At 50.7% G+C, this 26,975-nt stretch overlaps 1 protein-coding gene across 2 annotated transcripts in view; it reads left to right on the forward strand.

Moving 5' to 3' along the window:
• ASTN2 (astrotactin 2) overlaps positions 1-26,975 on the forward strand; it is a 319,207-nt gene that overhangs the window by 66,441 nt on the left and 225,791 nt on the right. For both annotated transcript variants that reach the window (XM_048325211.1, XM_048325212.1), the window contains exon 3: positions 13,913-14,297. In XM_048325211.1, coding sequence (XP_048181168.1) covers positions 13,913-14,297 — 385 coding nt within the window. The remainder of the gene's footprint in view (positions 1-13,912; positions 14,298-26,975) is intronic.

Consider the following 26,975-nt stretch of genomic DNA (forward strand, 5'->3'; position numbering starts at 1 on the left):
GCCGCCAGCATCGCTCCTTCTCCGGGCCCTTGGAGGTGGCACGTGCGTGGGAGAGGGAGCGCGAGCTCCGCAGAGCTGCCTCGGGCACTGAAGTCTGTCCGCTTCGTTCTAACAGCAGGTACCTGGGGAAATAGCAGAGGAAAATTCCACTTCTACAGCAGCGTAACTTGGGTTTTGTATTTTTTTTTTTTAAGGCTCTGTCAGGCTCCTGCTCTCTCCCCCTCCCCGTGCTGTGCAGCCAGCTCTGAAGCAGAAGTGATATTTTCTGCCAATGCAATGATTAGCCTTTCTGCTAATGACCCACGAACAGTGTCCAAAATAAATGAGCCCAACCTGCTCATCTTATTAGCCAAATGATTGCATAGAAAGAGGAAGTATCTGCAGAAACAGCTTAGGCAGCTGTAATTTGGAAGCGTGGAGGAGTCACTGCTTGAAGTATGGAGAGGAGCCATATGTCTTCAAAAAGCTGGGAGAGCTCCTGTGTTATTGGGGTGCTTCTGCTCACTCCCTGCTCCCCCTTTTGTGAAATAATTGTGCAGGGCTGGAGCTGTGGCTGTGCTCAAATTCTGCTGGCTCCTGGGGCTGGGAAGCTGCAGACAGGTAGATACTTCTCCTCCTGTCTTCCTTGTCTGGTTTTTGGCTTCCCATGTCCTGTAGATGACAGGCAGCAGCGGTGGGATGTTGGTCAGGAGAGCAGCTGATGCAGTGGCCAGTACTGAGCTGTTCTTGTGTCCTTCAGGCTCTTCCCAAAGCACTTGGCAAGGCTGTGGAACACCCTTGTCTGACATGGGGAGGGATGAGGAGCAGAAAAGGGAGAGGTGAAGGCGAAGGGGGTTTCTGCAGAGAAGGGAGGTGAAGGGGGTCTTATGATCCCCCTCATAGATCATGGTGATACTGAAGTAAAACAAGAGTTTGCTTTGGCAGGGATTTCAGGCTTTATGTAAATGCAAGAGAGAAACAGGGCTGGGTGCAGGAGAGTACAGCATGAGGATGGGGGAATATGTGGAGAAGCTGGAGGGCTGAGTGTGAAACCCCTCCTGATTTTGGGAACAGCTTGACCTTCTCTGGGGCATGTACTCAATTTGAAAGGTGGGTTGTCTCCCCAGTTGCTGCATGTGTGTCTCAGTAGGTGTCTTGCCCGCAAAAAGGCCTGTCCCTGAGTGAGGTGACAGCAGTGCGGCTGTCCTGGAGAAGGGCTCTGGAGCTGAGACAAGCCCTGGAAGCTTGACCGTGTAGCCTTGAAGCTGTATCACATCAGAGGATGCACACAAGCTCGTGTCTTGTATAATAGCAGAGAAAAACACACTTGATCCTCTTGTCCCCTGGAGGGCAGCTGGAGACCTGGCTAATGATGCACCAGCCCTAAAAAATGCTGAGGAGGGTGAGGTCATCCTCTTCCAGAACCCTGTGTTCAGGCCATGTGCTTCCCTGACCTCTGTGGCACAGCTGAGGTGAGTTCCCATGTGCCTGTTCCCTTGTTCAGCATCTCAGCTCGTGGGGTCCCCTCAGTCCCTCTGAGCGTCCCACCAGGACCCTTCAGCTGCTGACTATGACCAGAGCTCTCCATGAATATTCCGTGTCTCTGTTCATGTGTGTGCATGTATATCCATGAAATATAAACTCCATAAAACTATGTGTATATTTATTTTTTACTGAGCTGGGTTCTGAAGGGTGTCATGCACAGGAATAAGAACCATGACTTTAATTTTCATTTTGATTACATTCATATGTAGCTATTTCATTGCTCTTTTCTGTTTTATGCAAACAAATTCTGCTTTGGACTTCTTTCTTCCTTTCCTAATTAGTGGGGGAATTGCTAATTGTGCATTTTTTTTTCCTATGAAGTTTTGGGTTTAAATGATTATCTGTGTTTGGAAAACATCCTGACAATGCAAATATTGAAAACTGGAAGATGGAGTGGATGAGCCAATGACCGTGGCTCTCCTTGCACCTCTCCATGTCTTTCAGTGCGCTGAACCTCCAGGAATGCTGCCCTCAGTCCCTGGGGCTGGGAGGCGGCAGAGACAGAGGTGTGGGTGTGGATGGAAGGTTCACCTGCACGCCCCAGGCTGCATGAGTGTATTTGATAACTTTTCCTTGTTGCTCTATTAAACAAGTTTTTCAGGTTAATGCTCAAGGGGTTTGGCTGTGCAAGGCATGACTGCAGAGTGGGTTTTGTTTCTTTGGTTTTTGTGTTGCCATTTTTGGATTGTTTGTTTTTGGGTTGTTTGGTTTTTTTAAGTGGGGGAGTTGCTTCTTCATACCCCAACCCTTCCACACGTGCCAGCCCTGTCAATGGCACTGCCATCCGTTGGGACACTCAGAGGAGCACTTCATTCTCAAGGGTTTTGTGGGATGAACATTTGCTTTTCTCTAGTATCTGTGGAGTGGAAGGGATTTGGAGCGGTCATTGAATCCACCTCTGTGCCCTCGGGCAGGATCAATAACCCTTTGTCACTGGTGATGGATGTTTCTCTGTCCTGTTCTGCAAGAATTCCCGGTCCTTGTGGGCGGTTGTTTCAGCCTGCCCTGTCTGACACGGATCAGGGACGAGCAGCCGCACCAGCGCTCTGCCTCCAGCCCAGCTTTGCCACAGCCGAGCATTTTGGATAACTTTTGCAGTGTTTGGACTGATTTAAATAAGCAGGCGGTTTGAGGTGATGGATGGAAACCCTTTTCCTGTAAATGTTTTGCTCTGAGGATTTCGCTGCAAGTCTCTGGCTCCTGGCAGCATGCAGGGATGCAGGCTGGCATCCCCCCAGGGCTACAGGGGTGGAGGGTGACCAGAGCTGCTGCTTTTGAAGAGGAGGGGTCTAAACACATCTGTTTTCATTTTCAAGCTGCCCTCTGAACATTGGGTAACACCTGTGCTCTGTGATGCCACGTCCATTCCTCTCTGTCCAGCAGCTCCTCCCTGCAGGGACAGGGACATTTGGTGCGTGAGGCAGGGACGTGGATTGCTGAGGCTCTGTGTTCTGGGATTTCATTCCCTGGAGCTCCTGTTTGGTCTGTGCAAGACACATTCAGCCTCTGGTTTTAAAACCCACATCCCTGTCCAGCTTGTGTGAGAGCACCTGCTCTTAGAGCAGTAACAGTGCTGCTCTTCTTTGCTTCCCAGTGCACTCTACTGCATTTATCTTGGGATTTATGGATTTATTCTCATCCCACTCCCATGCAACAGGGCAGGGGCTGCTCCCTGAGGGAACTTTTCCAAGGGCTTGTCCAAGGATCACAGCCATGGACCAGAAGGGCTGAACCACCAAGTTTCCAGTGCTCTGTCTGTAGCACAAAGTAGAGACTCCATTCTTCTTTTGGCTTCCTTTGTTCTGTGGGAAATTACTCTGGTGTGGTGAAAGCCTGAAAGAAGGTCAGATGCTGAGGACAACAGCTGAGCCCCTGGGGAGCAAGAGGCTTTTTGTTTGAAGCAAGGGGAGGGTTTGAAAAGCGGAGGAGCTTGTGCAGGTCAGTGCTGGCTCTCGAAGGGCGCTGCTCTCCACCCCGGAGCTCCCTCCTCTCCTTGTCAGCCAGGTGAGCCTCTCCAGGAACACACACAGCTGGATCTTCATCTCCCATTCATTCTTCCCTCTCAGGCCAAGCTGTTTCTTTTGCAGGGGTCCTTTGAAGATGGGAGCATTGCCTAAACTGGGCTTAATTTAGATTAGATGTGAGCTCAGGCCAGCCTGCAGGACAGGCACCACATCAAGGAGATGGAGCTGGGTGGAAGTTGTTTTCCTGCCTCCTACGAGCTAAAAACAAACTGCTGGGGGATGCCTGTGCATGGTGGGGGGGATGAGCAAAGTAAAGCTTACTACTCAAAAACAGGGAGTGGAGAGGAGCTTTGTGAGCCCAGAGGTATGGGCAGAAGGGTTTTATTAGCTCCATTTGAAACATTTTGTCTTGATTCCCGTTTAGCTGTGGAATCTAACTTCATTTTAGCTTTAAATTTAGATTTTCAAAACAGGCCTGTCAAATCAGTAAAAGGAAATTTGATTAGAAAATGGCAGAAGGATTGAGGTCTTTGTTTTTCTCTGTTCACAATTTGGCTCCATCTTTGCTCTTAACCAAAAATACACCATTGGGAGAGTGGGTTTTAGCTGGTCAACACTTCCCAATTGTGAGGAAAAAAATAGGCAGCAGAGATGGAAAATTCCTGCCACTAGTTCCCCAGTTGCTGCCCCTTGTCTGGGACCTGGGGAGTCAGGCTGTGGGGCCAGGGCTGAGGTGACATTAGTGGTGACACAGGGACTGGAGGGGATGAGGGTCACAGAGGAGCGGGATGGCTGTGTGCCTTCCCCTGCTCTCTCCTGAGGGCTGCCATCCCCATGTCTGGCTTCAGCTGTTTGAACTCCCCGAGGACATCAGGGGCTGAGGCTCTGAGCAGCTTCAGGAGCCTGGGTTAGTGGGGGATGCTTAAACCTGGGGGCTGCTAGGCTGGTTTGGGGTGAGGTGCAGAGCTCTGCCCATTAACCCCAGTGCCTTGGTGTTCCTGTTGTCTGTCCCAGGCTGGGCTGGTGGGAACACATTCCAGAGGGAGGACGAGGAAGGCAGATGAGCAGTGGAGTTAAACACTGGCTAATAAGAGCCAGGGGAGGGCACAGGGCTGGAGAGCCAGGAACTGCAATCCCAGTGCCCAGCAGAGCTTCCAGGGGGATGAGGGAGCTTTTGGGGTTGGAGGAGCAGCTTTGCTTGCTCAGAGCCCTGTTTGAAGCCTGGGAGCAGTAATGGGATGTCAGGCTGGCTCCAAAGTGGCCATCCTCACCTGGTCCCTGCCTGCTGCCAGGGATGGAGCTGGGATCTGCTCCGCAGTTATTCACAGATGCTGCAATTAGGCTGGAGACACAGTGTCAAAACCCTGATGGCAGCCCCGGTGTGTGCATGGGGAGGGGGTTATTAGCCTGTTGTTATCCATTTACCCAGATAGCCTGGCTAATCAGCTTTCAGATGGGGAGAATTAATTGGTTTCGATTGGAGCACCAGGCATATTTAATTGAAATGAATCCTTTCCCACTTCCAAACGGGCACTTTCTCAGCTGCTGCTGGCTGGGGAGGGGGGGCTGCAGCCTTTCCACCACGACCCTCATGGTGTGGTGCAGCTGAGCGGGGTGAAGCAGCTGTAACAGCCATGCCCTGCAGTCCCCCCTCCATCTGGGAAGGAGCCCCTGTTTCTCCATCCGTGCATCCCACTCAGATACACTCCAAACCCTCTGCTTCCAGCTGGGACGGAGAGTGAGAGTCTCAGACTGTCTCAGCCCCTTGCAGCATACCAGGGAGCTTGGGAGGTCATCTTGGTGGCACCCAGGTGGCATCACTGCCATGCTGCCACCTCTGCTTTCCTCCTGTTGCCTTTGATGTCCTGCATCCATACAGAAAAAAAAAAAAAAGGACTTGAATTTCAGGAGTTTGGGGACGGGGGCTGTCGCCAGGGTGTGCAGAGCTCTTCAGAGCTGGGGGTGCAAAGGGTCCTTTGGCAGGTGCAAATTCAGCTTTTCCCAGCCCAGTGGCAGGGTGCCCTGTCCTCCCTTCTCCAGAAAAAAGTTCGTTGGTCTCGTGCCCTTCAAAGAACAAGACAAAACCAAATCTGGTGCATTCCTATACTTCAATATTCCCAATCGATATAGCGAGAGGGCTGCGTGAAAAAGGAGCAGTTCCGTCAAGATGTGCTGCAGAACTAAAAGGTTTCTGTGGGCTCGTGTGTGAGCAATGAGTGTGGGAGCTGTGCAGCAGGAAAACCCATCCCCATGGGTTTGTTTTTCCACTGTGCTGAGCCCCGAGGTGGTTTGGAGGCATCACATGGAGAGCTGGGTGAGCTCCATTCTTGTCAGGGAGAGGAAAAAGCCCTGGGAGATGAAAAAGCCCTGAAACACCGGACAAATTTTACCTGTGTGCGAGGTTCCAGTGAAGTTAATGGGAGTTAAGTGTGTGGTTAAGTGCTGTATTTAACTGGGCTCTTAATAATTCCTGCTGGGAATAGCTGTGGTGTTTTGGGAGAGGAGGCTTGTGGGGTTCCTGAGGTCTTAGATCTTTTCTTTAAATCAAAGTCTTGGATCTCTCTGCTCTGTGCTATTTGGGGGGCAGCACAGTTTTCAAATGTATTATCAAATCAGAAATGAAAATTGATGAAACTTCAGATTTGGGTTGTATTTTCCCTTTGGTGTGTGATGCCCGAGGTACCAGAGGAGGATTCTCTTAGGGTGTGGGGGGCTGTGGGGTGTAACTCCTGTTGTGTGAGCTACGATGCCAGAATTCCGAAGTACCTTCTGATGCCAAATGCCATGTGGGCACGTGCACGGCGGCTTTATCCCTGATATTGTGTTTGAATATCCTCCCTCTCGTTCTGGAAAGCTGTGGTTTGTGTTCATTCAGTTGTTGATGTTCATTATGCTGAAATGCTTGCACTTTAAATACGGCAAGGCATGGTTTGTTTTTTGTGGGTTGTTGTTTTGGTTTTTTTATTCTTTTTTACACAATAAGCTGGATTGTTCCCAAAAAAACCGCTCTGCCAACAAAACAAGCTCTTTTCCTTCATGTCTGTGTGCACAATAGCACCTTCCCATCACTTCCTCTCTCCATAAATTGCTTGAGAAGTCCATAAATAAATGCTAAACCCCTTTTCCAGTCTCTCTCCCGTCTTCACTGCGGGTAGAGCACCAGCACAACCAATGCAGAGGAGACCTGGTCCATCAGCAGCGTTTGGAGGTGTTTGGCTCTCCAAGAAGTCCCTGTGTTTGTGGTGAGTTTTTGCACCTTTGCTACGTTTTCTGGACGAGTGGCCAAGGTCTGGCAGCCCCAAAAGCGGGCTGGTTAATTGAGCAGAACGGGTGTTGTACCGTGTCCCTCTCTGGGGCTTGGGAGCTGGAGGCACGATGTGAATCGTGCTCGTGTTCCCTCACCCGGAGATGTGCATCTCTTATTAGATTATTCTTTTTTCTAATATATGCAGAATATACAGTGGGAACAGCATTAATTCGCACTAATGGTTGTGAGATCCACTGAGAATTAACTGCATTTTTTGCAAATTAGTGAGGAAGCGGATAAACACAATTATTAAAAAAAACAAGCAAAGGTACTTTTGCAACAGCAGTACGTGTTTGTCATTTATCTGACAAGTGTTCTTTACTTTTAATTACATTTCATTACTTGCAAGCAAATGCTGCGCTGGCGGATATTGTAATAATCCTCCTAATTTGAGACCTTGCTTTAGCTTTTGTTAAACCTTTGTTCGGAAGGGGTGAGGAGCAGTTGGGTGGGTCAGGGCTCCTGCAGTGGCTCTGACTTTGGGAGGTCCCATGGCAAGTGACTTCCATCCCTGGAAGTTACTGGTGATTTTGGTGAAACCAAGCTGAAACTGAACCCTGGAGGACTTTGTTGCTTTGTCACTCTCAGCTGGGAAGGTGTTAGGGCCACACACAGTCAGTGTGTGTGGATTCCCATTCGCCCTTTCCCTGGCAGGAGCTGCCTTTGCTGGGATGTGGCTGTGGCATGGGGATGCTCCCCACCTCAGCTGGGTTCCCGTGGACGATCAGGGTTTGGGCTCTGTGCCGAGGGTGGTGCAGAGAGGGACGTTGTGTCAGGGGTGGTTCTGAGGGACTTTCCTTTAGCTCCGTGTTCCACTGGGAGGTGCTTTTGTGTTGCCACATCCCTGGGCACTCTCAGCCTGCAGCACGTGGTGATCCTGGCCAGTGAAACCTCAGAGACACTTACTGGGGATGAGGTGGCCTCTTTTATTTAAAATCCAGGTTCCTTTTTCTTAATTCAAGTGAATTGAATACGGATGACACGCAGTTCAGGCGTGGGGTGGAAATGAGCTGAGTGGGATGAACACGTGCGGGGCTCTCTTGTTGGCTTAGCGTGGAGCAGGGATGGGGCTCTGTAGCTGAAACTCCTTGGGGGGACAGAAAAGCTTTTGTTTTTGTCTGAGCTTTCTGCTCCCAGGCTGCCCACATTAGGAAAACATGAGCGCAAGCGCAGGAGACCTTATGAATTTTAAAATCTTCCCTCTCTGAGGGCAGGCACTGGGTTAGCAGGTCAGCCCATTTAGGTGAACCGTTTAGCACGCATTAAAATCACAATTTATGCAATCTGCGCCCCGGCTTTAAAAAGAGCCAGCAATCAGGTGCTTAATAAAATCACCTCCAGCCCTCCTCTTTCAGCTCGCTGCAAATAAATGCCTTTTTTTACATAATAAAAATGGATTAGGAGTCATTTTGAATTGTTATCCTAGCGAGATGTGCAGTTCGGGACACGCAGGCATGTTGGCTGTGATTGAGGGTTGTGTGTTTTGGTGCTTGCACACAGCCGGTGCCTGGGAGACCTTTCAAATAAACATTTACTGGAACATCACATCGCATGTCTGAGCAGCACAGAAAGGCTGATTGGCAGGTTCACTCCTTCTTTTGTTTCCCTTCTTGGATGAAACAGCAAAACAAAACTGAGCATGGCTTAAAAAAAAAAAAATTATATGAAAATGTGACTTGCTGTCTGACTTTTTTTTGTTGTTGTTGTTGTTGTTGTTGTTTTTAACGTGGAAGAGTCAGAGATTTTAAAGTTATGGTTCCCACAGCAACTGTAACTCTCATTGCTTGTGTGTTGTACTTTAAAGGACTGTATGTACTGTTAGATTTATGCCCTGTGTGTGGATGCACAGCATGGCAAGAGGATCTGCATGGTGTGGATGGAGCCGTCCTGTGGGAACCTTTCCTCAAACCCCTGGGCCACAGGCTGTGCTCCTTGCACCCATTCAGAGAGGGTGGCTCCGGGTGCTGTCACCTCTGGGCAGGGTTAGGTGACACAGTTGTGATAGCAACACCACCACAAGACAGTGCCCCAGTTGTATCTGTGGCTCAGTGAGGTGGTGAGCTGTGGAAAGAAGGGAAAAAAGAGATGTAACACAGTTCTCTTTGGGCTGCAATTCAAGGAGCTGTCCCTGCTCAGCAAAGCGCTGAGGCGTGTGCTTTAGGCTCATGGACTGTAATGGGAATTAAACACATATTTAAAGTTGAGTGTGTGGTTAAGCACCTTGGTGAAGCTGTGCTTGAATGGGGATTTGAAGTGTACAGGGAGAAAATGTTGTATTTTTAGGAGATTTGCCCTGTGTATCATCATTGTCTCTTATAGAGAGAGGTGGGGTTGAGTGGGCTGGTGATCAGGGCAGGATCCAGATCCCTTTGGAGTGCATATGTGTATATATTTTAATCCTGGTGTTTGTCTGTTCCACTCTAGCCTTCATGCTGGCTTGCTGTCTGTCCCTGGTCCCATCCCCACTGTCTGCCTCAGTTCCCTCAGTTCTGCTCACTCATCCACGGCCTCATTGCTGGCCCCGCTGCATGTGGGGGTTTGGGCTGGCAGGGGGTGGCTGTGATTTGTGCATGGGGGTGGGCTCTGCCTGACCTCTCTTTGCGTCCAAGGTCTGGTGGTGCTTTGTGTGCCTGGGTTATCTAGGAGGGGACGATGTACCCGAGATGAAAGATAAGATGCTGTGGAGCTGAAATGTGGGAAAGCCAAAACTGGGGTGAGTGGAATTCAAGAAGGGACCATGGGATCATCTGCTGTGCCCTCAGAGCTGCACAGGGTGCAAGAATGCCCTGAAGCCTCTACTTCTCATTTGAAATAAAGTATGACTTTTCAAAAAAGCATCCAGGCTTGATTTAAAAAGAAAATTAAAATTGACAGTGATGGATAATCCAGTACACCCCTTGGTAAATTTTCCTAGTGTTTAATTACCTTCACATCCAAAAAGGAAAGAAAGGAAAAGTACACAATGTGAAGAGCCCCGAGGGTTGTGTGGTTATTGCTCATACCTGATTGCTCACCTTAATTCACCTGCTGGGATGATGCAGGGGATGTGGTGCTCCAGCACTGGGGGCTCGTTCAGCCCAGGAAGTGATGGGGTGTCCTTGAGCTGTCCTGGGGGACTGTCCTTGGAGTGATGTCTGGGGCTGTGAGATCCTGCTTCATCCAGCAGCAGGTTGCTGGCCATGGGGCTGGTTGCCAGCACAATGTTGGACAATAAATGGCTTCGAGTTAGGAAAGGAAGAGCGATATTTTTGCCTCAGGACAAAACCTTGCATTGGTGTTGGGAGGAAGGGGCCCAGGTCAGCACAGACTTGAGGGCTGTGCTGTTTAGCACCAGGTTTGCTTTGACCTGCAGAAGGGATGCTGTGGTGTCAGAGGTCTGGCCAGCCTAAACTATCCCCTCCAGCCTGGGACTTTCTTCTGTGACTTCAGCCCTTCTGGTGTGGCAGCTGGAAGACTGTCAGGGCTTGATTTCTGAACTGCTGGGCTGTGTCACTGTGTGACTGCAAGGCTGCAGGGATGGAGGATTCCCGCAAGGGATCCCACCGCATCCCCCCACTGTGGGGAGCAGAGTTGGAAAGGCCAGAGGCTGTTGCAAGACAGCTTGTCTGGAGCCCTGAGGAGCAGTGGGACTCCCTTGTCTTTCACTGGTTGGTAGGGCAGGGTGGTGGTTGTGTTCAAAGCAGTGATGCCTCCTCTTGCTGCCCGGAAATTGTTCAGCATCTCAAAGATTCCTAAAGAGTGATGGCCCTCCAATCCAGCAGCTTGGCAGCCTTCAGAATTGTATGAGGGTCCAACCTCTTGGGCTTCAGGGTGGCCTCTCCCATTGATTTTCCTCCTGGGCTTCAAATAAGTCCCAGCCTTGCTGCTCTCACAGCTTCAGCTGTGGCTCTGGTACCACCAGCCCTGCAGTTCTTTCCACATGTGGCTCGTTCCCACCATCCCTCTTCTCCCCCATCTTCCTTTCCCCATTCCTTCTCCTCCCCTGTGGGTCTTGGCAACACTCTGGTGCTGGTGGCTCCTGCTCGGCCGGCCCAGGGCAGCGGGAGCGTGGCAGGAAGGACATTACGTGGGAGAATATGCATGTTCACAGCTCAGAGGATTAAAGGCCCGTGTTCTTATCACTGCAGAACAGAGTATTATAAATCCAGCCTTAGAATACCAAATCCCCGCGCGGCTTGGCCATTGTTTGGGAATATTAAAAAGCTCAGAGACAGAAATAATCAGTTTCCGAATGACACGTTGTCAAATAAAACATTTCTCATATTATCCCTTCTTTCCCCTTTCTCTCTCCCGCTCCCTCAGTTGGATAATTTAACACGAAAAATAGATTAAAATGAGGTTGGCTTGAATGCCTCCTAAGTTTGATTCTTTTTTTTTTCCCCCCTTTTCCCCAGGAAGCTCTCCCAGCGTGTGTGGTGTGGTTAAACAAGCAGCTGCTGGCACAGGGTCAGGGACGAAAGGAGCACATTGGAACTGTGCTGCCTGTGATGAGCCCGTGGTGCTTACCCTAGGGGCTGGCACGGGCAGCCCCAGCTTTTCCCAGGGAGAGAGGGGCCGTTGTCTCAGTGACTGGCAGAGCAGAGATCTCTGGCTCATCCCCAAAGGATGTGGGAGTTGTAGCTGGGCTGGGCTGGGAGCCCTTGGCTTCCTTGAGCCAGCCGTGTCAGTCTTGAGTCAGAGAGGGAATGGCACACCAGTAACCTCTGTGCCTCTATGCCTTCTTGTAGGTTCTCCCAAGCAGAGAGATCTTTATTTAATATGTTAACAGATTTATTTTCTCCAGGCCATTTCCCAGGGGCAGATATAAGGTGAGCCCAGCCAGGAAGATCCACAGTCCCAGGCCTGCCACGGGTGTCTGAACCCCTTCCTTGGGTCCAGCTGGCACAGCTGCTCCTCCTGCAAGGCTTTCTCTGTCACCCTGACTTTTTCTGAGCATCTGGGATGTCTCTGGTTTTGCTTTTCCATGGAAAGTGAGTGTCTGTGTGCCCATGGGTGCAGAGTGCTCTTCCCTGCAGCCACTTTCCAGTGGCAGAGTGCACCAAGGTGTGAGTGATGTCTAGCTGGGCAGCTCAGGGATTTGGTGGTGAAGACCTTGGAGGAGATTTTTCTCAGCAATCACATCCGTGAGTGTTGTTCTGAAGCCCTTCTGGACCACGAGAACCCTCTCTTTGCTGCAAGGTCTGGCACATGAGCCAGACCTGGTTTTGCAGCAGGGTTTGTTGTGTTGAAGTTTGTGGCCCTGCTGTGTCCTTCTCACCCGGCCTGGCCTCCCTCCTGGTGTGCCATGATTTCTCTCCTGCAAACTGGATTTCTGAGCAAATGCCAGTGGCTGTGGGTGCCTCAGGCCAGGGAGCTCCTGTGATGCTCTGAGGTCTCCATGCATCAGGCACTGTGCAAATCCAAGGAAACTCGTGTCTGCTCTCCCAGGTTGAGGTGTCCATGCTGGTTCTTGTTTTTGAGCATGGAAGGCCATGATGGGTCCTCATCCCTCTGGTCCTTGAAGTGCCCTGGTACTGCAGGGCATAAACCTGGGCTGCTCACCAAGCCCTGCTCACCAATCCCCTCAGGGATCCCTGAGCCTCTCCTGGACAGTAAAACACCTTTCCTGAAGGTGCATGTCACACAAATTGGGGAACTCAAGCTGAGCAGTGTCCTGAGCCGCCAAGTCCTGCATCTGTTAGAGACATTTTGCAGGAGAGGAGGGGATCCTGGTGTGGGGGGTGCTGGGCTGGGCCCCTCGCTGTGGCAGGTTGTGGGGCAGGGAAACGTCTCTCCTCCGCTCCAGCTCCGGAGGCCTCTCCCGAGGTAACTCATCCTGTGAACTGCACTTTCCAGTGCCGCCTCCTTCCAGCTGCTCCTGTTCAGGAGTCAGAGCCGTGCTCCGGGTGCAGCTTGCTGCTTTGTACCGAATGCAGAGGGAATATTTTCACGCCTCTGCTTTGCTGTAGAGCTCGCTGCAGCTCTGGGCTGTGGCATCCCAGGTGTGCACGGAACGCCTGCCCTGCCCTGGCTGTTCCTGTCGTGCTGCAAAGCCCTGGCCGCTCGTGCTGCTCCTGATTTACATGCCCTGCCTTGCTTGTCTGCCACGGGATAGAATTGCTCCGATGCTGCAGAGATTAACAGGCTCAGAGCTGGCACAGGCGCAGCTCTTGTGTGTGTAGGGATGAATTTGACTTCCAGAGCAGGCAGAGGCAGGGCTGGCTGCCATTGGTACTTCCTAGCCAGGCTCCCTTGAGAGGACATGCTACTTCCATGTACATAAAGATATTTGGAAGTTTATTTTTTTGTAAAAGGTTTTTGTTTTTAATGTTAACATTGTTGAGAGCTGTATTGAATAAAATTTGGAGGGGGGAAGGACAAGAGCTTAGTAGAGAAGGTCTGGGTCTGGAATATGTTGTGCTGTGCCCCCAGCTCTGCAGCTGATCTTGAAACCACAGGGAAATCAGCCCAGAAATGTTGGAGCTGGGGTAACCATGCCTTGGGAGCATCTCCTGTGAGGGGCCATTTTTTGCGCCATCATTTTTGGGAAATACGTGTCTCTGCTAAGGCTTTATTGCTCCTGGGTGATGGCTGGGTTGTTTTAATGAGGTTTTTTCTCCTAAGTGGTGGGATTTGATCATCCCCGTTTCCCATCTCCCTGTGTGTAGGGGGCCTGGGGGTCCCAAGGGGTGAGGTGGAAAGAACAAAGTGCCTGGGAGAACGGGCAGAGTTGAGCCAGGGGTGCCACTGTGCTATTCCCAGCTAAAGGCCACTGCTGGCATCCTGATCTACCTGTCCATGACCTCACACTTGAGAGGTGGCTGCTCCATGAATCCACCTGTGTGTCGTCCAGGGGGTGCGGATGGAAGGGTGCTCTGGGGTGGTGAAGCACTGGAACATGTTGTTCAGAGAAGCTGTGGCTGCTCCATCCCTGGAAGTGTCCAAGGCCAGGCTGGATGAGGCTTTGAGCAACCTGCTCTAGTGGAAGGTGTCCCTGCCCATGGCAGTGGGGGGTGGAATGAGATGGGCTTTAAGGTCTCTCCACCCATCATTCTGTGATCCTATGGACACTGCAGCATCCCATCACCCCTCCCTGCACCCCGTGCCCTCCTGACTGTGCCCTTTGCTCTGTCTGCAGGGTGGGCTGATCGCGCTGCTGCTGCTGCTGCTGGTGTTCATGGTGGCCCTGTACGCCCAGCGGCGCTGGCACAAGCGCCGCCGCATCCCGCAGAAGAGCGCCAGCACCGAGGCCACCCACGAGATCCACTACATCCCCTCGGTGCTGCTGGGCCCCCAGGCCCGCGAGAGCTTCCGCAACTCGCGCCTGCAGGCCCACAACTCGGTCATCGGGGTGCCCATCCGGGAAACCCCCATCCTGGACGACTACGAGGACGAGGAGGAGGAGGAGACCCCGCGGCGGGCGGAGCCCAGCACCAGGGAGGATGAATTTGGCAGCCAGGTGACAAGGACGCTGGAGAGCCTGGGCCGGGGCGGGGAGGAGAAGCCTGACTACGAGAAGAAAGGTTTGTGGCTTTTCTCTCTCTGCTCTGCTGGGGAGCAGTGCATTCCGCAGGATATTTTGGCTAATGCACACTTGATTGCTTGCATTTCTTATGTCTGTCTATCAGAAGCTGCTGCACCCGCCTCTGCTTATTGAAATGTTATTATGAGCCATTTAATATTGTTCATCTGCAGTGCACAGTAAAACGCGTTTGAATAAACAAAAGCAAAGCACGTTAGTGCTGATTGTTAGTGCTGTGAGTGACTCCAGCAGCAGCCAGGAAGGGATGTGCTGGCTCGCTCTGTGCAGGGAAAGGATCTTGGGGTGATGCTGAACCATCCTTCCCTTATTGTGTGGCTTGCCAGAAAGACTGAATAGCCACAGTGGCAGGGATGGGCACAGGGACTCTTTTTGTCTCCACGGAGGAGCCAGGGATAGCCTAGGTGATGCAGTGTGTCTGCAAAGCAGCTCCCTGCCTTTGTGATGGTCATAAGTGGTGGTTGAGGTTGTGTTTCTTCCACCCTTTAAATGCTCTTTACTCTTTCCCCTTTTAAACAAGGTTGTGATGATGGTGATGGTTGTTGTTGCTCAAACAGATTTGGAGGTGCCCAGGGGTCAATCTGCCATCCTCAAGTGCTGCTCTGAGCATGCCTGTTGGCATCCCTCGGTGTGTGTCTGGGGTTACCAGCCCATGGGGTTAAGAGATGTTTTCTCAACCCTCTTCTTAGTGAGAATGAACAAATGAAAACCTTCATACATCGTAACTGAGCTACCTTCTTTCTTCTTTCATATTCTCATCTTTGTTTTGCTTTTCGATAAATTATTTAGAGTTGTGTGAGTGGGGAAGACAGCACTAACTGCGTTTCAGTGCTCTTCAAAACAAAATAGCAAACAAGATCTAGAGCAGAATATTAAACTGTCCAAGGGCTTCAGGAACTGGCAGTAGAGAACTTACACAGGCTGAACCCCTTGCCCTGGGCTGGGGCTGCCTGTATGATTCCTGGGCTGGGAGAGATGTTCCCAAATGCTCCCACCAGCTCTGCTTGTGATGCCGTCACCTTGGATTGAGGCAGGTTTGTGCCTTGCCTAGTCTGATCCTTCCAAACTGTGCCAGTTCACCATATGCTTCCTCCCAGATGGGCACTTCTCCCTCTTGGATGAGGCTCTGCTCAGGGAGCCAAGCTATGGTATGTGCTACTTACTCCTCTCTGCTGAAGCTGCTTAGAGCCTGGATTGCCCAGGACAAGGTGGCTGCAGTTCAGATCTAGGGTTTTTAGATTGCAGATATAAATATATGTGCTGTGGGCTTTCCACTCTGACCTGGTGACACACACAGGGGAAACGTGGTGGTTCAGACATGCTGCTCACAGGGGCTTTGACCGTACACGAGCAGCAGTCACAGCTGGTTTCCTGTGGGGGCGGGGCAGGGGGGGTGGAGGAGCTGCAGCTGGTGTGAGCAGACACCAGGTACCTGGAGATGCCCAGGGACTGGAAGCCAGTTGTGCTCAGGCATGGCTCTGCAGCTGGATTGAAGGTGGATGCATTACAGGACACCCAGCTGGAGCATGGCTGTAGTGCAACAATAAGATCAGCCTTTCTCTGGTGCCCAGCTGGCGCTGCCAGATTTCACTGTGGTCACTGGGGATGGGCGTGGAGCTGTGCCTGCATCCCAGGGAATCCACCAGCTCCCGTGGGAAAGGCTCTCCTCGGTGCTCTTGCTGTGTTGCCTTGTGATAAGACATCAGCTGGGACTTGTCAGCGGGCTCCAAGCGGTATCATCGTCGGGGCTGTCAGCAGAGGCTCTTTCAAGTGTCACTTCCCTGCACTAATTACCAGGGATGGCAAATCCAATGGGATGGAGAAGTTCTGCTCACCCTCCTCTGCCAGTGCTGCAGCTTCCCCCCTGTGCTGGCACTGGTTGATTTGCTGGTGCTGGCTTGTGCTCTTTCCATCGGTGGGGGTTTGCCACCCCACGCTTGGCAGGTGTTGGGTCAGTTATCCTTTCCATGAGGAAGACCGTGGGGTTTTTTTATTCACCACTTCTGGATGTATCTGGTCAGGGAATCAGGCAGGGAATTGCACTGGATGGCTCTGCTCCATCCAGTCCCTGCCCAGGAGGCTTGAGCAGCACAAATGTTTTGCAGATCATGGCTCAGCGAGCCAAACCTTCCTCCCCAGCTCAGGCAGTGATGTGGATGGGAGGAATGCTCCCGTGTGGTGCCGGAGCATCTGAAGTGAATCCCAGCACAAACAAAACACAGGAGTGATGTGCTGAATAATGACGTCTAGCAACAAGCGTGTCTGAGTGATAAAGTTAATGAAATTACAGGTTCTGACCTGATACCAGGCTCTGCTGTGGGGAGATAAACAGCAGGGCAAAGATGAGATGTTTATTTCTCCCTAGCTGCAGTTGTAATCTGGATGCGCTGTGCAGGGCCATTAATGTTATTACTGTTATGCAAAATCATTTTTGACTTGGGGAAAAAAAAAAAGGAGCAAAGAAAGAAAAATCTCCCAACTGCCTAGAAAATGTAAAGCTGACAAAATTAGAATTGCAGCAGGAGCACAAGCTGACCTGGTGACATTGCACAGAGCCCAGATGAATTTAGACAGAAGAAAAATCCAAGGCAGTTTAGGAAGAAAAGTAGAAAAGTAGTCTTTTTTTTTTTATTAATAATAAAATGAACTGGAGCGAGGCTGGAGGCGATAGCCAGGCTGTCCTAATTATCCAGAAGGATCCCTGGAGCTGGGATGGAGGGGGGGCTACTCTCTCCTCATGGGTTTGAGTTCTCTCTGGCAGTTAAAAGGTCTCTAGGGCTTTGTGCTCAGTGGGTGTGCGTGGTGCCAAGTGAGGTCTGCTGGTGTGGGGTGCAGTTTCTGGGGTCTTGGTCTTGGCTGGGGAGACCCTCCCTGTCTGAACTCAGCCCCTGTGTGTACACGAGGTTCAGTGACTATGGGAATTCGGGTCAATTTGTGCAGGTGTTACCCCTTCCTCACCACCTCTGTCCTCAGTTCCCTGTGCAGTTTCCAGCCCATACTCCTCATGAGTTCTGCTCTCCTGCCTTTCCCAAGCAGATGGCCTCAAGCTCCATCCCTTTGGGAATTCCTCACTTGCTTTTCTCTTTTAATATACATGGCTCTCATCCTCACTGACACAGCTTCATCCTACAGCAGCGGGAGCCCTTTGCTTCTGTCCATCACGTCCTCTTTGAGGGACTTTGGGCCCCAGTCCATTGCCTGGCACTGCTGCATCCCTGTCTGGGAGGCACTGGATACACAGCGATGGAGTTGGTAAATGAAGGCAAAATCCAGCAAACCTCAGTATGGGATTACCCACAGGTTCCTCAGAAAGATTTTGCCAAACCAAATCTTCTAAGGATCAGTGAGAAACAGAACCTCTGCCTGGTGAAAACTGAGGAGAAATCAGACTTGAAAATCGACTATCTGCAATTCCACTCCTGCAACAAAGGACCCATCTTTATTTCTCAGTTTCTTTCATGTTCAAAAAAAGAACTTTTCAAGCAGGCCTTTGTGCTGGCTTCACAGGCTCTGCAGTCTGGGTATGGCCTCCAAGTCTAGACAGGAGACAGGACTTATTACTGATGGTTCCAATGATTAATGCCATGGGTATATCAAAGGTGTGGTTCTGCACTCATCTTGAATTCCTCTCCTGGACTTTCTTCTGCCCTGCTGTGTTGGCTCAGGTAAACCTCTGAAGTTTCTCTTACTTAATCCATGGATGCTTTTCGCTGTAGCGGTAGTGAGATGCTTTTGGGCATTCCTGAAAGATGGTCTGGCTCTTAGAGTGCACCTGGAGATGTGGATCTAGCTCCACTTTCCCACTGGCTGCTCTGGTAGCCCTGGTCATGTCATTTAATGGTCCAGCCCTCATCTGGGGGTTGGAGAGGGAGCCAAGCCAGACAGCAGGCAGGGCAGCATAAGGAAACAGGGAGAACTGCTGATGTCAGGGCTTGTGGTCCCCTCAGCCTCCCAGCCAAGCTGCTCTGGGTGATGAAGTCCAGGAGAACTGCGAGACAAGGGATTTAGGCAGGGGAGACAAATGGCTCTGAGGTAACAGCAAAAAGCAGGGGAAGGATCCTGATGATGGCAAGAGAGCTCTCCCTATGCCCCCTCCGGCACTGGAGTAGCTGTTCTGGTGGCCACATCTCAGTATTGTTTTTGCCTTCCAGTGGAGACTCCTCCAGGAAGAGGGGTAAGGCAGTGCTCTGGCTGGAGGGCAGGATGTTGGGGCTGTGGAAAGGGACGTTTTGGGGGCTGAGCTGTGCAAGAGGAGGGCAGGTAGTTAAGCTGTTCCCTAGAGCAGCCATTCATTGCAATACCTGAGCTCTGCAGTGTCTTGGAGATGAGATTTAGAGATGGGTGTGAGTTGGGGGCGATGCCCTCACCATGGACAGGTGATGGTGTTGCTCTCCACATTGGAGGAGGGAGAGCACACAGGAAGGAGATGTCTGGTCTGATAATGATGTCCCTGAGCTGCCTGCCTGGTGTCCCTGAGGGGACACTGGTGCCCGTGCTGGGGCTCATGGCTGTGCCAAGGTGTGCCATCCCTGGTGCCCGTGCTGGGGCTGGGAGCCACCGTCTGCCGCTGGCTCGGGGAGTCAGATGCAGTTCCACCCTGATTCCCAGCATTAACCAGAGGCTTTCTGAGCCTTTAATAAATAAAATGATGGCTTAACGTTTGCTGCGGCTGGAAGCTAAAATGGGACAGTGCGTCAGGCCAGCATCTGATGTGTCTTGGGGCTCTTCTTTCCAGTGACCTGATGGGATCATGACCCTCTTTGTACGTGATCAGCTTTTCCCAGCTCTAATCCCCGCCAACTCCTTCTGTAATTTACAGGGACCTTTGAAAATGTATATTCTCATAGCCTGCCAGTGAAAAGTGTTTTCTTGCAGCCCTCTAGTCCTGTCTGTAAAAACAGCTTCAAATTTCAGCTATAAAGAAATTAAAAAAAAAAAAAAAAAAAAAGGGGAGGGGGCTTGACAGGGTAGGAATTGACTCCTAATTCAGAGAAGCACTTCCAGACATGCTTAGGTAGTGTCTCTAGTTAATAGAGACGTTTAAGATGTTTTCAAGTCCAGCAGGCTCAATTGTAACTGATCTGAACGCATTAATGAAGGGAATGAGGGCCCCAGTTAGAGAGGTTACACCAGGCGTACCACTGGGTCCTTGGTTCTGTGGTGATGCCAGCTCAGGCTTCAGTGCAGATTTGAAAATGTCCTGACCTGCCAGGGAAAAGCTGTGCTTTGCAGAGATAAACACAGTCGTAATTAATATATTAATATAGTAACTGCCGTTGGAGATCTCAGTGGAGAGGCGCCAGGCTGGAGTTTTAGGTTTGTTTTGATCATCCCATTGAACTGGATACCTCCAACCCAGATCTGGGTTGTCCTCCCCAGTGTGGGAGGTGGTGCTGTGGGACATGGTCCCCCTCCCTTACACCCCCAAGAAAGTGCATCAAAGCAGCATCACAGATGTGTGGGAGCATGCTCAGGTCATCTCTCCCACAAGAGCCATATCCAACATACTTCTGCCTCTAAGAGTGGCTCAGAAGGGCCAGGGAAGCTTCTGGGGTCTGGGGCCTTCCTCTGGTCCTGCAGCCCCCTGGCTCATGGGTTTGTGGCCCATGCTTAATGACTAATTAAGGTTTAAACACCTAGGGTCAGCCAGGGCTCTTCTGGCTCTCGGCAACTGTTGCTGTGGAGAACAGGCTGGTGGGGTGGGCTCCTGATGTGTTTTATTGTTTTTCTCCCCTCTCTTTGCTACAGCCCACTCATTAATTCCATGAGACAGAGGAGGGAAGAAACAGTTGGAAAAGCAGCTTTGAGTGGTGCCATGGGGACTGGAACAGAAACAGGGTGGTTTCTTATGCCATCCTGAAGCATCCTGACAGGATGCTGGATTTGTGAAGTCCTGCTGCTTTGCAAGGCGTGTGCTGGTCTCATCCTGACACTCCACAACATCCCATGTTGAAGAAATACCCTTGCTTGCCCCCTCTTCCAGCCACAGCTGGGTGACTTCTAGCTCCTCAAGTCAGCAGCAGCTCTTGAGCGAGGAGTTTTGTGGAGTTTGGTGGGGCTGCAGGTGCCCGGTGCAGATGTCATGGCAGTTTCATGTGCAGTAGTCCCGATTCCCCAGGTGTCCAAAGTGTTTTCCATCCAGGTGAAATCACGAGCTCACAGAAGATAAGCTGTGAAGTGTTGGCTGTCCAAGGAAAATAAGCCATCAGGAAGTATATTTATATAAATGCCAGGCGCGCATTGTTCATCCCTTTGTGCATCACTATGAATGTTTGATAAAGCACTACATTATTTAAAGGCGTAGCTGGGCTGTGGGACAGTTGTTGACCAGGATTAGCTTCAAGATGACTTTTTTTTATCTTTTTTTTTTTTTTTTTTTTTTTTTTGCCTGATGGAAAGTCTAAAAAAATAATATGATGGCTGTTTACTTGCCTTGGGGGATCTCAGGTGTCCTTGCCTCTCCTGAGTTTCTCCTCTGGGTTGTATTTTGCAACCACCTTGTGTGCAGTGCAGAGGACCTGGGAGAGCTTCAGCTCGGGCCAGGGCTGTCACTGAATCCTGGAATGAATGGTTTGGGTTGAAAGGAACCTTAAAGACCATCTGGTTCAAACCCTTGCCGTGGGCAGGGACATCTTCCACTAGACCAGGTTGCTCGTGGCCCTGTCCAACCTGATTTTGAACACTCCCAGGGGTGGTGCTTCCATGGTATCGGCATGGAGTGAAAACCTGCCACTGGTTTCTGAAGTCAGGCTGATCAGAAGAGGATGTGGGATGAAGGAGAACAATCTCACAGTGTTCCCCATTTCTACTGGAAGTGTATAGAGGTTGGTTAGGACTCAGCCCTTGGGATGCAGAGCTCAGAGCTGAGGCTGCTCTGGATCCTGTCACCTGAGCAAGTGATGGGTTTGTTTCAGACCACGATACTCAGCCCTTCTTCTCCTTGGCTCCTCGTGGCATTGTGGCTCCACCAGTCGGCATGTGGAGATTTTCCCCCATCATTCCATCCCAGACTTGTGGGTTTTATGGGGAAGGGATCAGGGAGGGCAGCTGCAACACCAACTCTTCACTCTGTTTGTGTGTCCTCTTCCCATCGGTTGTGTTTTACCTGGCTACACCACCGAGACGGTTTTGTCAGCTGGCTCCTAAGGAAGATGGATTGAGGCTGGGCACCTGTGCTGATACTGGGTCTGCAGGCACCTTCCAGCCCCATTTATCATTAGGCACTGACCTCCCTGAAGGACCAGTGGGAGAGGAACCTTATTAACAAGGTGCTTCAAATCAATCCTTTCTGATGGCTGAGTTACAGCATTTGCTGCGACTCTCCCACTGGGTCCTGTGAGTGTGGCAGTGCTCAGCCTCATTTCTTTACCTGTGTGGCTTGGAATGGTTTGGTTTTGATATCCTGGGCTTTCTGGGTGTTCCTATTACTCCAGGTCTTCTCCTGAGCCAGCAAACCAGCTCTCAGCTCATTTTCCCCTGCCTGCTGCCTCCACCCATGTGCTGCCCAGTGTGAGAGGTCATTGGTCCTTTTGCTGCTGCTTTTGGAGCTGAAGCTCCTGGCCAGCTTCAGATTTTGGTAGTTTGTCCTTCTCCTCTGGGTTGGCATCTCTCCCTCGTTCATCCTGGCAGGTGGCACGGCATTGTCAGTACTGTGAAAAATGTCACCTTGTCCGATGGGCAGAGGAAATGTATTTTCTAACTAAAAAGTTCATTCTGCTGCTGAGTTCATGCTGCTGAGCGGGGGGTTGGGTAGTGGTGGAGACTGGAGAGGGGCCACTGTGCCACATTTCCCACCCATAGTGGCTGTTCTGGAGCCCTGTCCTGCCCATGCCCATCCTTTGGGCTCACACTCACTTGACACATGCCAAAGTGCTGCTGCATCCAGGCTCATCCCCCAGCAGCGGCTCCTCAGCCATGTGGGGATGGGACTTTCCTGCCCTCGGTGTGTCCCTGCCCCAGCTGGCTCCGTGGGGCAGCGTCTCCTCTGGCTCTGAGGAGCTGCAGGAGCTGTGTGGGGGAGAGAGGGAGCTGGAGGTCAGCGCTGTGCTCTCAAGCCTGTGTCTCTCCTCCATGCAACATTAGCCCAGACTGTTCCGTGTGCCCATTAGCACCAAATCGAGAAGCTTTCTCCAGAGTGTTCCTATTTAACTTTTCAATTATTTGATAACTTGAGGAGCATTAGCTGATACCGAGGGTCTGCCCATCTTGCCTCATCCTCTCTGCTCCCTGTTTAGGCAAGAAAGTTATGATATCTCATAAAAAAACCTGAGTTAAGGGTTTTATTAGAGCCGAGAAAATGGGAAATGGAGTCTCCATTGGACTGGACCTCCTCAGTGCTGGGGCAGGGGGAGATAGGGCAGAACCCCACGGCCAAAGGTTTTTCCTTGCAGGAGAAATGGGATAAAAAAATAAATGCCCTGTACATGTTAGGGGAGGGGTGTGCTAGAAAGTCTTTGCCCCGTGGAGGAGCTGAGGGTTTCCTGGACAGAAACAGCTCTTGGGAAGGTCAAACCCAGCTGGAGCAGCCCCAGGAGAGCAGGGACCCATCAGCTTTTGGGAGGTGCTCTCCAGGCAGAGCTGTGAGGTGGAGGCGGGACTGTCGGGCTGCGGCTCTTCAGCGTTTGATCTTTCCTAATATGTTTATAATTACATTGCATTATCTTAATTACCAACAGGAGAAGTGGGGGGAGTGGTGGGGAGGGAAGGGAGGAAGGTGAAGAGGCAGGGAAGGCGCAGGGTGACGAGTAACGTGCAGCCTCCATCCGCAGGGCCGCGACTGCGGTTGGAGTTGGAAATTATGCTATTAATACAATGCTTATTCATTTCCCATCATAAAAAAATGGGAGCACATTCCGAATGAAATTAACATTCCATGACATTTTCCGGTAATCGGTGAGTTTGCACACATGAGTGGAGGCAATTAGCTGGGAAGCGACTGAGCGCCGTGACTGGAGGGAGGATGAAGGAGGATCAGGGCAGCTGGTGCTGGGTGGGTGCTGCCGTGGGCTCTGCCCGTCCCTTTCCGGTGGGATGGGGTCCTGCCAGTTCCTGCTCACCCAGCTGCAGTGAGGATGGGAGCTGCAGATGTTCTCTCCTGCTCTCTGCAGGTGGGGGGAATGGCAAAGCTTGGCAATAAAGGAGAAAAGCAAAGAGTGGGTGCGTGTCCAGAAGGGTTTTGGGGTGCCCTGGAATCCCTGTCCCCACTGCAGGATGCTGCTCTCCATCCCCCTCCCACTGCACACCATCCTTTCCCGGCATCCCCTTTCCTGTCACGCTCCTAAAGCTTTATTAGAACCCAATGGAGACTTTTTCCCCGATTTGTTAAACTACTGAAAACTTCTGATCCTATCAGGACTTTTTTTTCCCTGCCTCGTACCAGATAAGGGCTGTGCTGGCTCCGAGCCCGGAGCTGAGGGTGGCGGAGAACGGGGTAGGGAAGCAGTCATCTCATGAATATATGAAGGAGGAAAGTACATTTGTTCAGTTTCCTTCAAAGGAGACATTTTGAATAAAACTTTATCTCTTCTTCTGCTTCCCTCCCCCTCCAATTTGCAATTGAAATCAGACTTTTGCGTACAAAGATCTATTTTTACAGTGAGAGATTTATTAATGTATATAATAATCTATTAATGTATTAATAGCGGTGTATTAATAGCTATGTATTAATAGCTGTGCTAAAAAAATGTATACAGACTCTATTTTAAAACTCAACAAAAAGAGCCAGGAGAGAGAAAAAGGAAAAAAGTCGACATGGAATACAAGGCTGTTTTCAAAATGTGCCTGGGCTCCTCTCTCCCTCTGTTGCTGTGTGTGAGAACCCCACTTTGTAAAGGGCTTTTTGGAGACGGATTGGTCCTCCCTCGTGCTGTGGTGGCAGGGCAGGGCTGGGGGCCAGCTGTGACAGAGCACACGGTGCCATGGGTGGCATTTCCCTGATGGGTCCATCCAAGTATGGTTTGGATATGGAGGCATTGCAGGAAGTGCTTCGCCCCCCAGCGTGTTGTTATGTGTGGTAATCTGCGCTTCCTTTTGATGTTTTTATATATATCCGTATATAGAGAGAGATACACATTTAAATAAAAGCATATCTATGGAGATATATATATATATGTATATATGTATTTAAATAAAAGATATATATATATGTCCTGAGTTGGTTGTGTAATGCAACCAGCAGCTTTCCCGTGTTTCTTGGACACAGTGGCTGCACGTGGCATTTGCCATGGACTGCTGGAGGTCAGGGGACCAAAGGGGACAGGCTGTCCTGCTCCAGAGAGGTTTGGTGGCTGGAGAAACACACGGAGAAGTGAAGTTCCCGGTGTTCCTCCTGCCTTTGCCATACTCCCTGTGCTCTGTGGCAGGATGTCGCTCTCCAGTTGTGTTTTCCTCTGAGTACCTGCGAAGCTGTTGTACAAATCTCTCCCACTGTCATCACATCAGCATCAGTGTAATTACCTAATTTTATGCTGCTAAAGCTCTGTGCTTTGTGGAGCTCGGTACCTTCAGGGTGGCACTGTAAAATCAGTCCACATCCCAGTCTCAGAACAAACACCCTTAGTTATTTCATGCTTCAAAAAGCAACAAACACCCATTATTTAGAGCTGGTGAGAAATCAGGGTTTCCACCATGTGGAAAACTTCCAGTATTGTGAAATGTATGCTCGTTCCAAACAGGATCGGAAAGTCAATTTCTTGAAATACTTTGTAGAACAGAAATTTCTGAAATATTGATCTAGAAACATCAAAATGAGCTTGCTGAATATCAGGGGGTTGATTTGGAGGAAACAATTATAGCATTATTAAACTGTGTTGCACGTGCCTGGTGTTCCCCTGGCGTGCTGGGGACGTGATGATGTATTAGACCTTTAGAGCCCATGTCAGGGGTTCCCAGGAGAGTCCCCTGGCCTGTACCTAGAAAAAGCAGATTATTTGAAAGATACTGGAAGAAGTCAGTGAAAGGGCAGGAGAGTCTTTGAGAAGAGCCAGTGTCTGAGGTGAGGGGGCTGCATCCTACTCGTGGCCATGCAGGTCAGGAGGTAAAAACTCCCCTGACCCTGACTTCTAATTGCACCCAAACTTTTCCCATTTAATCCTTGATTGAGTTTGTCTTGTTGCAGAAAGCTCAGTCGAGCAGCTCTTGAGATGCTCTGGAGTTATTCCTCTCCCTAAAACTCTGGGAGCGTTGTGGCCACTGTTAATACTGAGGGATCGATAACTTGCCTTCTGACAGCCAGAAATCAGAGAGAAGGATGGGAAAGCCAGATACTTAAAAAGCTGTATTTTATAGAAATATGCTTTAGTCCATCCCTCACATGGGAAGCTCTGATAGAAGCTGCTGTTGCCTTGCCAGTTGTCTTCCTGCAGCTGTGGGAGTGCAAGTGTTGTGTGAAGAGAGCAGGGATGGTTGTGGCTCCAGGAAAAGAACCTTTAAGCCAAAGACTTCGAGGCTCAGGAAGCTGGCACCTTTGCAGACCTTAAACCTCACCATTCTGTTTTAATAAGATGCAAACCCCAAGCTGTAGGACTACTCAGCTCTCCCACCACCCAATGGCAGCACCAGGTTTGAGCCTGGTTTGGGGAGAAGCTGCTCCACCGGGGTCCTCAAGGCCATGTCTGAAGACTAAAACACCTCAGCAAAGCTGAGAGCTTTTTTCCAAGAGCTGTGGGGTATTTCCATCACTGCCTGACTTTGCTGGCTGGGAACAGGTTGCATAGTCAAAGGGGTTTTGTAGTGCCTTGAGAATGTCTTGGAGACAACATCCAAGGGCAACTGGTGGGGGTTCACAAATGATTCATCTCTCAAAGAGGATTTGTGGGTGGTTGCACTGATCCAGGTCTGGGACTCTGATATGGGGAATCCCTCTGGGGATGGGGAGATCCTTGTTGTGGCATCTCCCCAGAACAGCCCCCCGCACCCATCCTGTGTGTCTGCGAGGCTGCAGCTCACCTGGCTGTGCTGGGAGCCCTGCAAAGGCCGGAAAGAATGCTGCTGCTTCCCATCGCCATTGCAATGTATTTTTACCCAAACATTGCTCATATTGTTCAGTTGATGACTACTTTTTTTGTTGTTGTTGTTGTAATTTTTAAGCCAAACAACATATTTTCCCACTGCAATTTGTGCCAGCAGAAAGGAAGGAGGAGAGAACGGCTCGGGGTAGGAATTGTTTTGTGGGAGATGCACACATGAATAGGGGAGCCATAAGGAGAGCAAATGGCTTTTCAAATAGAATATGGGGGTGGACAGGAGGGAGGTGTTCGTCAGGAATGTGTGCTGTGCTTTGCAAAGGTAGGGTGACCTTCAGCTGTGTCCTCAAAGAGCTGCTGGAGAGGGAAGCTGACTTTGTGGAGGCCGGAGAGCCTCGTGATTCCCCTGCTCCAGCCTGCTCCTGGCGTGGTTGTGCTGCTGAAGGCTTGACTGTGGAACGGGGGGAGATGGAGATGGTAGCGTTGTGCCAAATCTCGGGGTGGATCTCACCACCTCTGCCAGGCTGGAGAATCTCTCAGCTCGATGACGAAGATGTGAGCTCAGTAGCCCGGGGGGATTTATCCTGGAAACCGAGGAGGGAAGAGAAGGCGTTTGGCAAGCTCTGCTCGAGGGGAGGACAGTCCTGTCGCCTCTGAGATGTGTCACGTTCGGCCAGCGCTGGGAGGAGCTGGTGCCT

The sequence above is a fragment of the Corvus hawaiiensis genome, chromosome 21 (genome assembly GCF_020740725.1).
Source record: "Corvus hawaiiensis isolate bCorHaw1 chromosome 21, bCorHaw1.pri.cur, whole genome shotgun sequence".
Classification (NCBI taxonomy): domain Eukaryota; kingdom Metazoa; phylum Chordata; class Aves; order Passeriformes; family Corvidae; genus Corvus; species Corvus hawaiiensis.